Source organism: Chiloscyllium plagiosum, chromosome 17 (assembly GCF_004010195.1).
Source record: "Chiloscyllium plagiosum isolate BGI_BamShark_2017 chromosome 17, ASM401019v2, whole genome shotgun sequence".
Lineage (NCBI taxonomy): Eukaryota > Metazoa > Chordata > Chondrichthyes > Orectolobiformes > Hemiscylliidae > Chiloscyllium > Chiloscyllium plagiosum.
The window spans coordinates 19,529,862-19,548,143 of NC_057726.1; the positions used below are offsets into that span (position 1 = coordinate 19,529,862).

An 18,282-nucleotide genomic window follows, 5' to 3' on the forward strand; every position below is an offset into this window, starting at 1 on the left:
ACGGGAGGGCTGGGAGCTAGGACCTGGTGTGGGGCTGGAGCTGGGAATGGGGGCGGGGTTAGGCATGGGGGCAGGTACGGTGATCGGCGTGGGGGCGGAGTTGGGCACGGTCACGGAGACGTGGGGGCAGGATTAGGCATGGTGACAGATCGGCGTGGGGGTGGAATTAAGCGGGGTGACTGAGATCGGCGTGGTGACTGAGATCGGCGTGGAGGCGGAGACACATGCGGGGTTTTGGTCGTGCAGGTTAGTGATGTCACTGGGGGCGGAAGTGGCTGCAGCGACGGCAACCCAGGGGGCGGAAGTGGCTGTGGCGACAGTGTTATTCCCGATAGCCGCGGAGGCCGCGAATTTGTCGGTGATGGTCTTCCTGGCGATCGTGTAGACGGTTGTCTGGGCGGCGATCGCGGACGCTGCGAGGTCGGTGGGGGCGGAAGTGACATCATGGTCCGCAGTGGCGGTTGTTGCCGCAGGCGCTGTAGCAGCCGCGTGGTTAATGGCGCCGGATGGATTTTGGAGGCCGATGGAAGATTCTGGAACAGTTGAGGAACCCAGAGTGTGGGGGTAAGTACATGAAAGCTTTTGGTACTTACTGTCTTTAATTTCCGATATGGCTAGGAAGAAATGTTTGTTTAGTGTATGGATTCTTCTGTGGATGAAGAACAGTAGAGGTCCTTTACAGGTCTGTGAGAGTGTTGTCCTGAGCTGGGGTAGGTCTAATTGCAGGGAATGTAGGTAGCGGCGCATGGCTGCAAGTGTGGAGCGGAGAATCCGGAGGGAGGTCTGTTGCTGGACATTGTTTCTAAGGCATGAACATTTTGAGCATGTGTTGGCTATGATTACATTGCCAATACTAAGTACTTGATCTCATGTGCTATTATAACATAGGGTTACACAAGAAGGCAACCATAGTGTTAAAGAACTATCTGTATACCCATCCAAATGCCTTTAAAGTGTCCTAATTGTATCAGCCTCCACCACTTCCTCTGGCAGGTCATTCCATACACAAACCACCACGCTGTAAGAGAAAAAGTTGCCCCATTGGTCCCTTCTAAATCTTTCCCCCTCTCACCTTAAACCTGTACCCTCTAATTCTGGACTTCTCTACCCTGGGGGAAAAACCCTTGGCTGTTCACCCTACTCATGCTCCTCATGATTTTATAAAACTATACAAGGTCACACTTCCATCTCCGATGCTCCAGGAAAATAGGTCCCTGCCTATTTCAGCCTCTCCCTATAGCTCAAACCCTCCAACCCGATAACATTCTTGTAAATCTTTTCTGCACCCTTTCAAGTTTAACAGTATCTCTCTTACAGCAGGGAGACAATATTGAATGCAGTAGTCCAAAAGTGGCCGAACCAATGTCCTATACAGCCACAACATGATGTCCAATCCTATACTCAATGCACTGACCAATAAAAGCAAGCGTACCAAATGCTTTCATCACTCTCTTTACCTGTGACTCCAACTTCAAGGAACTACAAACCTGCACCCTTGGTTCTCTGTGTTCATCAGTACTCCTCAAGATCTTACAATTGTACAAGTCCTGCCCTAATTTGTCTTTCCAAAATGCAACACCTCACACTTATCTAAAAAGAAACTGGAAGGACAGTCATTTGGCCCCTCTAGCTTGTGATCTGATTGAAATCTCAACTTCACATTTTAGCCGATCCTCAATAAGCTTTCATTCTCTTATTAATTAAGAGTCTACCTATTTCTGCCTTCAAAATTATTCAATAACCTCCCTTCTACTGCAGAGAGATCCAAATACTCCTGATTCTCCAACAGAAGACAATTCTTCTTTCTTAAATGGGGAACTCCCTTAATTTTAAACAGTACATGGACAAGTCACAAAAATCATTAAATTTGCAGTAAAAGTATCAAACAATTAATATAGGTCATTCATAAATGAAAGTTCAGAGCATACACTACCTGATGTGCCCACCAAAGACATCAGTGATAGGGGTTCGAATGAAGTCAGACTGCCGAGTAACAGATGTTTTATTTCGGGGTCCTACTTGTTCCCATTCATCCTCACTGCCTTCACTTTGCTCCTCCAAGTCTTCTTCAACACCTTGTTGCAAATCAGGTCCATTTGAAACAACATTTCCTAAAGTAAGCATAAAAAAAACAAGATAAACCTCACCAGCTGTTTACTGACTACATTCAGTATATGCCAGCAACTGTGGTGATAGGAATTTTGAAAAAAAAAGTCACTTCTTTGCTTTACACATGTCAGAAGCACACTTGGGCTCAAATTCTCACCATGAAAGCAAGTACCTCCACATTTATCTGTAGGTTTGAGATGATAACTGCCTAGATTGGATTTGTCCTGCTTGGTGGAAAGGATTTACTTCTACAATTGTCCACAGGTGTTGAGAAATACCAATGTTATAACTATGTTAGAATTCCTAGACGAAGGACACGGCTAGTTCCACAGTAAGTGTCTTTGGCACTATAGCTAGTATATTGTCAGGACCAGCAGCCTTTGATATATCTTCTACAGATCACGGTTTCCTGGCCTGCACAGAGCAAACTAAATTGACAAAGGGATGGCCTTATAGAATGGTGCGACCTCAGGAGATGACCAAGATGAGTCAATTTGGAACTCCTGATTAAATACTGTTGCACATTTGCTGGACTCAACTATTGTTTACGGTGGCAATATTGATGAACTCTTTTGCCCAGTTGATTGTTTAATTGTCTGCCACCAATCACAACGGGATGTGACATGACTGCAGAGCTTTGACCTGTTAGTTGGGAAATCCGTTAATTTGTCTAAAGTATATTAATTCTGCTGTTTAGCACAACATCCTGATGTATGGTTTAGTTTCATGAGGTTTCACTTCATTTTCAGGTACTCCTGATGGTGTTTCTCCTGCACAGTCACTCACACTCCTCAATGAAGCAGTGCTGATCCGCTGGCTTGTAAGGAATGATGTTGCACCCCAAGGTTACAGTAATAGTAATATACAGTTCTGCTGCCAATGGTTTTAGAGGATTATGAACGCTCAGCTTTGAGCTGCTAGAATGATTCAGAACCAAATCTAAGTTAGCACACGGAGTACGATATGGAGAGAAGCATGCAAGTATGACCTTGAAAAGTCTGGCAGCTAGCCAATGCTACCAATACTATCATGGACTATATTTGTAATTGGACAACAGTGGAGAACAACTTTTCCTCCATTCTCTCACCATGTACTGCAAAGCCAATCTGGTAGCACTTAGCATATCATGTTGAGCCATTCTTCATGATGGACAATGAAGTTCTCCCCTCTTCAGCATACATTCTGTACTCGCTATCCTCAGTCCTTTCTCTATACGACGTTCAACATGGAACAATACGGATTTGACGTACTGCAGCTTAAAGAGGGTAATTGATAGTAATCAGTAGGAAATTATCCTGTTCAACTTTTATCTGATTGAGACTTCGTAACATCCAGAACAAATTTTGAGGATCCCAGGCAACACTCTCCCTTCTATAAACCGTTATGCTGCCTCCGTCTCCAATAAGTCTGTCTCACTAATTGAACAGAACATACTGAGGAAGGGAGGAGGAGGAATCTGAGATGGTGGATAAAATATATGGTTCTGTTGTTATGATATCTGATTGGTATCTTGCTAACAAGTTGTCAAGGTGATGGCGTCAAAACAGAACAGTAAGCAAGATTTTAGTGATACAGAACAATGTGATGGGGTTACATGTAGCACAACATGAACCCAGGATCATGGTTGAGGCTGTCCTCGTGGGTAATATGGGAGGTAGAAGGAGGAATCTGAGATGGTGGATAAAAGATATGGTTCTATTGGTATGATAATAGATAGTTATCTTGCTATTCTGTGGGACAGATTTCCCAAATCTTTCAGATTTATTGAATAAAATATTAGTGAGGATGCCTTTGCAGGGTGGACTGGGCTTCATATGTCTTAGTGTGTCCACTTAGAGTCTTTCCTGATGAAGGTTTTATGCCCAAAACGTTGATTCTCCTGCTCCTTAGATGCTGCCTGATATGCTGTGCTTTCCCAGCACTACGCTCTCGACCTAGTGTGTCCACTGTTTAGGTTGATGTTAGATGCTTCACTTCATATTATTCTTAATTCATGTATAACTTAGATATAACCAAGTGGCTTGCTGGGTATTTCACAGTGGAGGGTCTGAAACCACATGTAGGTAACAACAGGTAAAGACCACTTCCATTCCTGAAGGGCATTAGCTAATAGATTTTTACTGCCATCCTTGTAGTTTCACGGTCACCATTACTTACGCTCACTTACTTAATTCCAGATTCTTTTTAGCAAGAAAATTTAAACTGTACACCTACTACAATGGAATTTGAACTCATGAATACTTCTATCAATGCTTGCCTCTGATTATCATTCTCGTAACAAAGTACATTATTCCTAAATTTAAGCTATGGTTGAAAATCGACCATTGGCCTGTGGAATGCTGAAGTAGCCTAGAGAAGCCATACGGCTTTTTCTGACATATTTCTTATTCTATTAAAAGGGTTTTAAAAATCTTTGAATGATTCTTGATTAAAAGTGACACAGAAAACTAGCTTGAAACTCCCAAGAAATTACACACATACCTGCTGATTAAAGTTGGTATTTTCATGACATGCAAAAGACATGTTTAAAAAAAAAATCAGTGCTACGTATGAACAAGTATTCAACAAAAAGCTTAAACTACAGTTAAAGAAGTTTTTTTTTAAACCTCTGGGTGTGGGGAAACAAATACTAGAATAATGCTAATGTATTATGGAAGGTATTTCTCCACATTTTGGCAGACAACTTTCTTTATGGTTAAATTGCTATTTACTGACTTTAGAGTGGCAAAATAGCCTGTACTTTACAGGCAGAAAGCAGGCAGCAGAAATCCTTGTTCCAAGAACTCTATCTTTAAAAATGAATGGCTACATTCTTCAAATCTGGTTCAAGGAGGTGGGCTGGAATGGCAGTCAGGTTGGGCGATTTGGGAAATAGTAGAGAAGGATGGTAGTTCGACCTGTGGATTCCAGCAAGTGCTTGAAAGCTTGAAAATAAAAATAAAAATTAAACACAAAACTTCTTTCCTGGACTCATTTCCTTATTCTTCATGCCCGATCCATGCCAATTAAAGACCAATATCCACTCCCATGCCTCTCTCATACTCCAGGCTAGCCTTTGCTCATCCAATTACCCCAGAGGGTCCCACATGCCCCAGACAAGCTGTGGATGTGCCAGCGTTGGACTGGGGTGGAAATAATCAGAAGTCACACGGCACCTGGTTATAGTCCAACAGGCTTATTTGAAATCACAAGCTTTCAGAGCACTGCTCCTTCATCAGGTGAAGTGGAGAGAAGCGCACACAGGCACAGAGCTTATAGGCAAAGACATAATTGCAAGATAATTCCAGATAATTGAGAGAGTCAAATGATAGTACAAAAGTCTTTTTTTTTAGATTAGATTACTTACAGTGTGGAAACAGGCCCTTCGGCCCAACAAGTCCACACCGACCTGCCGAAGCGCAACCCACCCATTCCCCTACATTTACCCTTTTTACCTAACACTACGGGCAATTTAGCATGACCAATTCACCTGACCTGCACATCTTTGTGACTGTGGGAGGAAACCGGAGCATCCGGAGGAAACCCACGCAGACACAGGGAGAACGTGCAAACTCCACACAGTCAGCCGCCTGAGTCGGGAATTGAACCCGGGTTTCTGGCGCTGTGAGGCAGCAGTGCTAACCACTGGTCTTTGCAGGTGATAAAGAGTGTCTAGTGTAAGTAAAGTGTCTACAGCTGAATAGTAAGTTAAGGGATGATGTATGATCCAATTAATTAAGGCAAAAATCAAAAATAAGAGTGTGCTAGAGATAAACCAAATCACCAGGCAGGAATGTTCCCTTCCAGATGGGGAACATCTCAGTGGCTAAGGATATTCACCTCCAATCTTCAGGTAAGCATTCTCCAAGAGGACCTTCGAGATACACAACAATATGGAATCACCGAGCAGAAACTGATAGCCAGGTTCGGTACCCATGAGAACAGCCTCAACCATGATCTTGGGTTCATGTCGCGCTACACGTAACCCCACCACACTGTTCTATATCACTAAAATCTTCCTTCTGTTCTGTTTTGACACCATCACCTTGATAACTTGTCATCTCTACCTGAATTAGTTTGTACAGTTTTGGATTACTTTGGTTAGACCCCTTATGTCATGCAACTCTAATACGTATGTTATTCCAGCCATTTGGTTTGTCTCTCACACCATCTTATTTTTAACTTTGTACACCCCAGTCCAACACCGGCATCTCCGAATCATCTTATTCTTATTATTTTAATTACCTCTCTGTCTCAATTAATCAGATTAGACATTATCTCTTCACTTGCTGTTTAGCTGTTGCCAACTTACTCTCACCATTTGACACTTGAGTATGTGCAAAGACTTGTCATTCAGCCTGTTGACATTTCACTTACACCATTTGTACTATCTTTTAACACTCAATTACCTGGAATTGCAATTATCTCTCATCCTATTGATTTTGTGCCTCTGCACTTCCCTCCACTTCACCTGATGAAGAAACAGCACTAAGAAAGTTTGTGATTGCAAATAAACCTGTTGGACTAGAATTTGGTGTCATGTGACTCCTGATTATGCCCCAGACAATAATATGCCCATCTCCAACAAAGCTTCATACTCCCAAATACACCCCTAGCCCTTTAAAGCCATTATGCTAACTTAGTAGCAACTCATATCATCTTTCCTCTCCAAGTCAACTCTCACTGTATGCAGTCAATGCTACAGTGGTGCTGGAAAAGCACAGCTGGTCAGGCAGCATCCGAAGAGCAGGAAAATAGAAGTTTTGTGCAAAAGCCCTTCATCAGGAATGAGGCTCACAGTATTTGTCATGGGCATACCTCAGGCTGCATGCTGACAAAAAATAAAGTTGCAAAAATTTAGTATCTGTCAAAACAAACATTTTACTCAAGTACTGAACCCCTTAAACACTTAATCCCTGATAATAACAAATAGCTGGAGCCATCAACTTGCTCATCGGGTAGGCACCCTATTGTGATGACAGTTTGGGAAATCAGTCTTGTAGTGCAAATCCTATCATGGCTTATGGTAGTTCCATGACAAATTTAGCAGTCCCACACAACCTCATCCCAGTCAAAGCATTGGAAGTTGCTGACACCAGTGCTATCAAGCAGCCCTTGCTTAGCAATAAGCTATTCACCGATGGTCATTTGGGGTCTTCACAGCCACTCAGCTCCTGACCTCATTACAGCTTTGGCCCAAACATGTGGGATCGTGTTGAAATAACGACCAAAATCGCTGTGTGGTGAAAATAACCTCAGTCTTCAGCAACCACAAGTTCAAGGCAACAATAGAATCCCAAAATACAATTCTTACAACAGCCTCTTTATACATATATTAAAATTCCACTACAATGGCGTTACATTGCTTTATCTATAGTACACAATGGTTTGAGGGGTTTCTATCTTGGGAGACAGGAGATAGTTAAAACATGTGCTAAGTGCTGGCTGCTACATATGATAGGATTAAGTTTGTCTATCCAGTCTGCTTGCATAATTAAGAGGTGTTAGCTCCTTTGCCTTTTTAAAAAATACTATGCTTATATGCTCAAAAATTGTACCTGTACTTAACAAAAGAATAAAGGATATTAAACTGATTACTGCAGCTGGGTTGAGAGATTTGTTTACTATTTGCCAGTGTGAGTTTCACTCATTCATGCATTTTACAAAGCGCTGTTTTCACAGTTAGTTTCTTAAAGGGGTAATGGGCCAGTTAGAAGGTATTTAACAAGTACACACTAATTGGGGAAAATGTTTGTTGTTCTGTATATCTATTCAGGTCCAAGAGACGGTTGCTAAGAGCGGAGTAATGTTATAATATTTCCATAGCTTTGGATAGGTCATGGAGACATGACGGCAAGGAAGGTATTGTTCTGAATAGGTTAATAGTCTTTGATATTTATTCAGATGTAGCTTTTGATGTAAACAGGTCTGATACGGGATGAACATACAAAGGAACAGTAATGGGTTTGGAAGTATTGCTTTAATTTCATTCCAAAATATACTACAGAACCATAGTTTAACAAATAAATGAATGAAACAGTGTTATAGTAAGGAGTTATGAATGAATGAAAAGGGAACATGATGTTGGTTTGTGAGTGGGCTAGCAAAGGAGTTATGAATGAATAAACACGAAGGGCTTGAGAGTGGGAAATATAAAGCACTTGTGAGTAGGTTAATGAAGGGACGTAGAATACAATATCTCACAAACTGATCTCCAGAAGGGATGTGATAGTGAGTGCCAATGATAGACATTAAGACAGCATTTGATTGTGTGGCATCAAGGACCAAACAAACTGGAGATGATGCGATTAAGGAATAGCATTACTTGCTGCTTTGAGTCATAGCTAGCAGAAAGATGCTTAGGGTTGTTGGCAGTCAGCCACCTCTGCAGGAGCTCCTCAGAGTAGTGGCCTGATCCAACCATCTTCAGGTGCCTCAATGACTTTATCAATTATCATGTCATCGTACTTGACTGGACAGTTACAAGAGCATGATAGAATAATCTCCACCTCCCTGCATGTGTGCAGTTACAACAGCATTCAAGCAGCCTGATACCATCTAGGTTAATTCAGCCCACTTAATCAGACACTCCTTAAGCATTCACTCCCTCCATTTCTGACCACCATAACTGCCATGTGTATGACATACAAAGTTGACTGCAGATATCAGACAAAGCTTCTTTAAGACCATTTCCAAAGCCTGCAACCAATATGAAAACACCATCAACCACAAGGTCCTCAAATCACATCTGCCTGTCTTGAAAATATATTGACTTTTCATTTTTGCTGAGCAAAATTTTTAAAAGCCTCATAACAAACTGCTCTATGAGAGTTCCTACGCATAGATTTCAGTGGTTTCAGTGGTTATAGGCAGGTCACCAACACCCTCAGAGCCGCAGGATGAGACAATAAATGCTGCTCTTGTATACCCTTGCTATACTTATATCTCATGAACTAATAAAAACAAAATCATTTTATGAGTAACCAATGCGTCTGCAGAAAGACAAATCACTCAAGACAGTCAATCAACCTTTAGAAGAGCAGAGAGAAAGCCTATGAAGTCATTCATATTCATTTCCCAAAGCTCCTCAAAGAGGTAGACCCACCATCAGGTGCTGAGGGAAAGGTGGAGAGAGAAACCTCCAAAGAACCCTGCAGATGTATGGACATGTCTTGACAAAAAAGGCCATTCTCGACTGTCCACTTTCTTTGATTCAGGTGATTTGACAGGCTAGTTCAAGCATATCAATGGCTGCTGAGTCTGTGGGAAGATAGATCTTAAATGGTCTTCTCTTTACTAGTTTCTTTGCTGCTCAGGATAACCATCTCTGGAATAAAGGAATGGAGCTGCCACTTCATGCTGACATGATTATCCACAGTATTTAAAGTCATGTTTTGGCACAGTGCATTTAAGGCTGTCAATAATTCGTCATTTTGAAATTGCATATGATTTAAGGATATAATAATATTCTTTTCCATGCAAGCTCTTCAAATCTTTCAAAATGGTTTTGTTTCTTTTTTTGACAGTGTCACGATATATAAATTTCATTCCATGATATAGCCATCAAGTAAAAACAGCATCTAAATCACTCACTACACTTACTTTCACACTGATTGCTTTGTTTGTTTAAATATTACTGCTTACAATTCAAAAGCAATTAAATGGATATGAATTGCTGTGATTATCTGAGCACATGGGGCATTACATAAATGTCAGTTCTTTCATTCTCTGCACAAACCAATTTCAGAACCACTATGTGTAAGTAATAAATTCAAAGATTGAAATAAAAGAACAGGATATAACGTCCAGTCACAAAAACTGATGACAAAAAAATTTATAAAAATAAACAGGCTAAGAAAAATTTAAATCAGTGACATTTAATTGTTTTACAAAGCATAGGTAATTTGCCAATAAACATTCTGACTATCAACTGTATTGCAAAAACTCAAACCTAAAGCATTTCAACTGAAGTTATAATTTCTTTGTGCAATGGTGCAAAATACCACATGACTGGAAATGTCTGACGGTCAATAGCAGACGCGAGTTTTAAAAGTAAGTGACATTGTGTGGCAGTTGTAAAAATTCTCAGCACTGCTATATCAGAGAAGTCTTCGATATAAAGGATTTGTTTCATGGATTTTATGAGCAAAAATATCTTTCTATATATTGCATGAGTAATAATTTATTTTGGAATCATCACATGATCATACGCCTTTCTACTCTTCATGATCCGAAGGATTACCAATACCGAGCATTCTTCACTTGAACTTCGAACATGATCATACAGGAGTTAGTCAAAAAGAGAATAAATGTTTCAATAAAAATTTGGTGTAAAATACAATGGATATGGTAATTACATTATAAATTATCTAGATTCAGCAATCTTGAAAATACTGTAAGCCCCTAAAGGTAAAGTCCTGATTGTCCTACTGGATCATAGAGTTTCTCCCTTGATACACGACTGGTGCTGCTTTAACTTGGGGGTCACCACATCCCAGGCGACTGAAGTAGTTGAGAAGGCAAATCCTTCATGATAACCTCAGCCAGTGTAGTAATTTAACCCACACAGTTCGCATTTCTTTGCATCACAAGCCAGCATCCAGTCAACTGAACTAACCTACCACCTGACTAATAGTGTAACACCTCAAGAAACCACCAAGTATATGCATAAAAGGGTTATGTTAAGTCAATCCATGACTTTTAGGCTTAAAAAACATTTTTTTTCTTTTACAAAAGTTGATCCTAGAATATCAGGGATCAAACCATGTCATAATAATAAATTAATTATTGTAGTTAATCAGGTCCATTCATTTAAAGGCATGTACGGAAATCTTAATACAGGCGCACAATCCTTTACCCGAAATGCTTGGGACCAGCTGGTTTCCAGAAGTCAGACTTTTTTTGAATTTCAGAATAAGTGACAGCTTGATGGTGAAATGTTTAAAAACCTTACTGGAGCAGCATGACTCACTTAGTAAAACAGGCCTTGAGAGAGAATTGAGGCTTGCCTGTGAAGGGCCACACACCCACACGTCGCACCTAAGTGACATACGTTGAGTGGGTGTCAACTTGGGCTAACTATTTGCATGCCAAACAACCTTGTTAATAAGAAAAAAAAGTTCACAAAAGAAAACCTTCGGACTTTGGAGCTTTTTGGATTTCAGATAAAGGGTTGTCTACCTGTATTAGTTCTCTGACAATTCCAATGGCAACCATTTATCCAGTCAACGTTGCTAAAGTGCACCAAATGATCATAAAAAGAACAAATAGGCAGCTCAGGTTCAAATAGAGAAAAATGGTGAATGTGATTAAGAAAAATGGTTAAGAATGGGTTAACATGGGCAAAATAGCCACATCACCACCCATGAAACCATCCAAATTTAGGCCCTCAAAGTAAAGATGGGCAATATTTTAGAATTCAAGTCTGACCAGAAGGGGCACAAGATTCAAAAAAGCACAACTTCGTAGTCATGAAGCAAATACAAATTTCACAGCATATCACTCAAGTTTAATAGAACCACAAAACTCTCCTGCTTTGAGAGAGAGCACCCAACATCAGCATAGTAACTAACCGTTGCAGTCTTAAATACTGCTTAGCCTCAAATGTGTGGGTAACTAAACCTCTCAAGCAAAATATCCAGAAAGTGCAGAACAATTGTATGTTGGAAAGTGAAAAATAAAATATAGAGAAAAAGGTAGAAATAAAAATGAGTACTTCATTTGTAATGAGTAACAGATACATAGATTGACCTTGCTCCCAATATTGGCAAAAATGTTTCAAAACTTGAAATACTGAGTGCACTCAACAATGCCTCCCAGCACCCAAAAGAGAAAATGCTGGAAAATCTCAGGTCTGGCAGCATCTGTAAGGAGAGAAAAGAGCTGACGTTTCAAGTCTAAACTCAAAACGTCAGCTGTTTTCTCTCCTTACAGATGCTGCCAGACTTGCTGAGATTTTCCAGCATTTTCTCTTTTGGTTTCAGATTCCAGCATCCGCAGTAATTTGCTTTTATCCTTTTTTTAATACCTCCCAGCTGGTGTTCCCTCAGAGCAGTGGAGTCAGGGTCAGTGAATATTATAAAGGCTGAGTTAGATTGATTTCATTGCCAGTCAAGATGCAAGGCTATGTGGGAAGACAGAAGAGGCCACTATCACATCAGTCACAATCTTATCAAATTGTGCAAGAGCTAAGGGGCCAGACTGCCCTATTTTTGTTCCTAATTCATTCTAACACATATACAGTGGACAATTACTTAAAGAGTGATGTCACGTTTATCAGCACTGTCAATAATGATGTGGATAAAGATTATGTAAATTATGTTGCACACCCAAGCTACTGGGACAAATTATTTGGTGACTCAAATAATAATTAGAGCAGTTTTGAAGGCTTTAGTGTTAAGTGTCAATAATTAAATTTGTATGGCATGAGTTTAAATGTCAATATATTTGAAATGCTAGAGATTAATACAATCTAAACTCTACAGTGTTATTGCTTTTTACATGATAATATTGCAAGAATCTTTTTGGAGTTCAAATCAAGTATGCAGTTTAATCACTTAAAAACATTACATTGGCATGATGGTTCTTCATTTAAAAGACTGGCTTGGCACATTCAACTTTACAAGATACACATCAATCACATTTCAGGAAACTATTCAAAATTCTGGGAAGAGATGGGGAATTAAAGATCACTTACTTTCATCCTGAGGAGTAATCAGTTTTTTCAGCGCCAACATTTCTTCATGAAGACCATTTAAAATGAAACCCAGATATTCTTCTGCATCCTCTTGCCGACCCTAAATGAGAAAATAAGGTCTATTAATTAGAACATATATTTTTTAAAAGCAGGCTAAAAAAAATGATAAAAAGTTTCAGCAGGAAAAAATGTTTATTTTACTACCTCAATGTAAATAGAACTTTTCAGATTGCACCAAAGTTTTCTATCGAATAAATTAATTCATTTCTGAAGCAATGACACAAGTATAACTGCAGCAGCCAGCTTGCACATCAAGGCCCACAAACAGTAAAGAGATGAATGGTCAATTAACTCAAGTTCTGTTCATGAGAAAGGTATGAAGTACGACCGAGACAATATACTGCTCCATGCCAGGTGAGTAGTTTAAAGATCTTCAGCAATCACATGGCTCATTGGAACACAGAAACACTGCTTCAATTCAACATTTCATACAGCATGTGTTCATTACTACAATGGACAGTCAACTTTGATTTAGTCCTCCAGTCCTGGAGTAATGCTTAAACCTACAATGTTCCAATTCAAAGACATGTACTTCTTCAGTTGGTATATTTGTTTCAAGTGAGACTTTGGCGATAGAATATCACATAAGTAGAAAAGAAAGCTTAACTGGATTTTCAGGAACTCTTGATACAGTCATGGAGTCATCATAAGCATTGAGCCCATGCCAACACACCGTAGAGCAATCCAGTCAGTTCCAATATAACATGTTACAGTTTTGTCAAGGAAATGTTTTTTAAACATTTATTGCAGTCAACTTGCTAAAATTAGCAGTCTCCCAGAATACACAGAAAAGGACGTAGCATGAGTGTGTCAGATGGTGCAGGCTGTAGTTAGTGCAGCTATTTATGAACCTGATTTCTGGAGTACAATCTGATCAAAACAAGCCAAGCAATAGGTACAGAGTGTATACAATGGATGCGATTACAACTACAGTACCTTTGCTAAGAGCAGGTCATCTGTGTAAGAAAGAGGATCCTCAGTTGAAGAGAACATTATTACCAAGCCTGGGGATATGCTTTATATGATATCCTTTATTTTTCAGAGCCATTTTAAATGAGTCATTTTTGGTGGAATGGCCAGACTTAATTGAAACCCAGCAGTGAATTGTTATTACGTTTATTCATGAAAACATACACTATGAATTGAAACTCTAAAGTAAATATGGTTTTGAGTCCTCACCAAAGACTTGGCAAATAATCCAAGCTTAGTGAAGATGAGATCTTTCAGTAGGATAGAGTAAATGGAGGCTTTGTCTTTGCCCATAGGTAGATGTAAAAAGATCCTAAGACATAATGGCTAGCTAAAATCAACAAAGGACAAAGCATAGCTTCAACAGCTATTTAAAAAAGCAATGTTAAAGTGAACATCAGTTCTGTAGAAATTAAGTCAATGGAAATGATGATGGAAAAGAAGGGGTGATAGATAAATTAAAGTGTTATTTCACATCAGTCTTCACTATAGGAGGATATAAGTAACCAGCCCAGAAATAGCTGTCAATCAGGAATTTAAACTATGGGAGGAATGTGAGACGATGATCAGCAAAGTAGCACCAGCAAATTGTTCGAACAGCTTCAACTCCTTATGGCTTTCATCCTACAGTGTTAAATGTAGCTAGTTAGAGAACTGATACATTAGTTCCATTTTTCAAAATTCCCTGGGTTCAGCTAAGGTTCCATTAGATCATAAAGTAGTGAATGCAACCCCTTTAGTCAAAGAGAATGGAGCAATAGAGAGGAGGATATTATATGACAGTTCGTTTAGCATCAAGTATAGGGCACATGTTAGTAGCTATAATTAAAGACATCATAAGAGGACGCCTAGATAAATTCAAGGTGATCAGGCAAAATAACTGTGGCTTTGTGAAAAGGAAATTTGGTTTAACCTACTTATTCAAGTTTGTTTGAAGCAGTAACATGCTGGGGAACCAGTGTTTGTATAAAACTACGTTTCAGAAGTCATCCGAGAAGGTGCCACAAAAGGTTATTGTGGAAAAATAAAAGCTCAGTGTAGGAAATAAGATACTGGGCATGACAGGAGACTGGCTTATTACACACTATACTGATCACTTTATTTAAAGGAAGATGTAACTGTAATGGATGCAGTTCAGAGAAGGTTTACTAGATAAATAGTTGAAGTGGGTAGGCTGCCCAATGAGGAAAAGCTGGACAGACTCAGTTTGTATCTGTTGGAGATGACTCAAATGAAACATACAAGATCCTGAGGGTACCTAACAGGTGGATGGGAAAAGGATGCATCTTTTGGTGGGAAAATATAGAACCATGGGTCACTGTGTTAAACAAGTGAGCCTAATTTTTAAGTAAAGATGAGGAGAACTTGCTTCTGTCAAAAGAGTTGGGTATTTTTGAAACATTTCCTCAAAAGGCAGAAACGTTTCACTATTTTAAGGCAGTGACAGACAGATTATTAATAAGTAATGGTGCAAAAAGTTATCGGGGTAAGCAGTAATGTGCAGTTCAAGTTAAATTCATATCAGCCATTATATTATTGAATAACATAGTCGGCTTGAAGGAACTTTTGCTCCCAAAACATGTTCACATTCTACCAATGTTTCGACCCACATTTCTCTCTCAACCATAATGGCAAGAATTTTTTTATTTTGGTAATTGTATGACTTGACCATGTATAAACTTGTTGCTCCCTTTCCATGAATTACAAAAGCAACGGCAACGTACTTCTTTTGTTGTGAGGCACTTTGAAACATGCCATGGACACAGTGTTTTTTATGCAAATTTGTCTTTCTGTATTGTTTGCAATGTAGCAGCAATGAAGGACCTGAAGTGACAACTAAATGGTGTAAAAGTCAGAGCTTTTTAAAAGTGAGGGCAGGGATCCCAAAGTGAAGTATGGAGCTGAAATTTGGGATATGCGATCTCCGTTGCACCAATGAATGCCATGGAGCTCTCTTTCTAACACAGTCACCACAGGTCTCCCACCAATCCCCTCACACTATCACTTAGGGGTTACTTGACAATTTTCAAGACTCAAAACAAGGTCACCAAGGCCTAAGTTTAGAAGCACTTGTGTAGACACTAAAATCCATCCTAACACAGAAATGAATCTCATGGAAAAAGCATTCTCTCTGTTGTGATTTATTCCTTACTTGTGCTAGGATAATTAGGTCTCAAGATAAAATGTTGGTCAGTGGCACATACAACTAAGTGCTGAAATTGTAGCTTGCCTTTTTGTGAGAAATTGTTAAGTCTGAACTACATATAAACTGGATAAAATGCCTTGGTGTGTTCTGAAAAACTAAGCATCATAATTCTCACAAACTGTGCTGCTGAATTCAAAGAAGATAACATAATAGTAAATTTATTCTGCTAAGCCTTCTTTATCAAATTCATAGGAATGCAACTAAAGGTTTTTAAAAATTAAAGGTTTGAAGGCCACTGCGCGTTGTCTACCACACTCTTAGGGAGGTCTACAGTGAAGGAACTCAATCTTATTTCAGATTTTCATTTGCAGGACTTGTTACATTACAACCATTGATATCAAGTTGGAAAGAGGGTTGAGTGGCTTCAATATAAATTAGCTTGTACTCTACAAAGAGTACTTGTAACTGATTTGCAGGATTGGTCCAAAGTCAAATTTCAAATTTAACCCATGTGCACAAAATGTTATCTTTGCTGACATTTTCACTTGTGTAAATCAGCTCCATAATTGACAACAGATGACTAATGATAAAGTTGTACAACAAAAAACACCCATTAAAGCATTTTCCAAAAAGGCACAGACACACTTCTAAGTTTACATTACTTGTCTGTGAATAGACAAACAGATACCACAAGACATAGTTCCCTTGCACTGCGAGAAATCAAAAGATATCAATTACATATGGCAGCACAGTGATGTATAATGCTGGAGCTCCAAAAAGTGCATGTGAAGATGTTACAAGATATCCATGACTCCCAGCAGCAGATTGGGGAATGGGGAGAAGGTTAGAATGAATTCCAAATCTTAATAAAGTGTAGTCACTCTGATTTTTCGAGAAGGCAGGAAGGTGAGACAGCCATTACTCTCATTCACCTAACAGCTGACACTGCACCAGCAATAACAGTGATAGGGAGCAGGTCTCTCGTACTTCTCAATCAGGAAAAAGGGATTTCAATATATAGAAACTTGGGGTGGGACTATTAAATACTTGGTTGCAGACAGACAGTCGAAAACAACTAATGATTAGTAAAAAATACCTTTCATCATCACAGGAAGAGCATGGCTCGGTGACAACTCTCCTCTGTGAGGAAGGGCACGGCCTCTCTTCAGCACCTCCCATTTTGGTAAGAGAGAGATCGGAACAAATCAGGTGTGGGGGGAGGAGAGAGAAGAGGAGAAGTCACGGGCATAAACTCACATCCCAACCATGGCACCATGCACTGCGCCACCAATACCGTTTTCATTTTAAGTTCCACTTTGACATATAGGATTTTACTATCAAAATTCTAAAATTGATAAAGCCAATCTGGATTGTTAATGAGCACATGGGTTTTACATAATTTAACTTCTGTTTGCAGTTTCACTGCACCATTGCATATTAAAACTGCAACAGAACAGCAGTGGTACTAAAAGAACTTGGTAAGTGTCAAATTACTGAAACTCAAAAACATGATTTGGGATTAAGAAAAAAAAAATCACCATTTATTAAAAGGGTAAACAATACCCTAAACTTACTTTTTCAGATAAACTTGACTTGATAACCGTCAGCACTCTATAAATGTAGGTTGGTTCGAAAGGAATTCCAGTGCGAATATCTTTAACAGTTTTATCACCAGTACCTTGCATAATTATAAAAGGTTATCAGAAGAGATTGTATTCAAATCCAAAAATAAAACGTTTGCACAGCCAATTTAATTACTTTTAACAATGAAAAATCTACACTGTACATTATACACATTATAAACAACAAAAATAAAAAACTAATGTCTAGTTATGCATTCCAGAATCAAATACTTGCCATTTTCATGACATTTTATATGTATTAGCACACTGCTACACTAGTTAACATGTTACCCAAATTACATACCTGGTTTTGGCTTGGAAGGTACTGGCATTGTACTGAACTCATTCATCAGTCGAACACTATTTAAATAATAAAACAGAACCATGTTCAGTTTAGAGAACATTTTTAGCAATTTCTTGATTATGTTTATCCTTTAAGATAAAAATAAATCTTTTGGAAAGCAATCAAATCAAATATACCACATTATGATCATATACAAATTTTGTACCCGACCTATTTTCATTTAAACCAAAACTATTTGCTGACACAGTAGCAGTGATATTTCTCAAATACAGTAATAAATAGTTACAAATTAATGATATTTTGATAAGGATACAATTTCATTAAAATTGTGTACAAGGTCTCAAATGTAAACTGAAAAGTAGAATTTTTAATTTTGAAAAACTGTTCAATATTTGGT

At 39.0% G+C, this 18,282-nt stretch overlaps 1 protein-coding gene across 1 annotated transcript in view; it reads right to left on the bottom strand.

Moving 5' to 3' along the window:
• The window catches only part of usp10 (ubiquitin specific peptidase 10), a 74,843-nt gene that overhangs the window by 26,941 nt on the left and 29,620 nt on the right, over positions 1-18,282 (bottom strand). Inside the window, exons 7-10 of the mRNA XM_043706638.1 lie at positions 17,886-17,941; positions 17,534-17,637; positions 12,785-12,884; positions 1,934-2,111 (exon numbers count right to left, since the gene is read on the bottom strand). Of these exons, the coding sequence (XP_043562573.1) occupies positions 1,934-2,111; positions 12,785-12,884; positions 17,534-17,637; positions 17,886-17,941 (438 nt within the window). The remainder of the gene's footprint in view (positions 1-1,933; positions 2,112-12,784; positions 12,885-17,533; positions 17,638-17,885; positions 17,942-18,282) is intronic.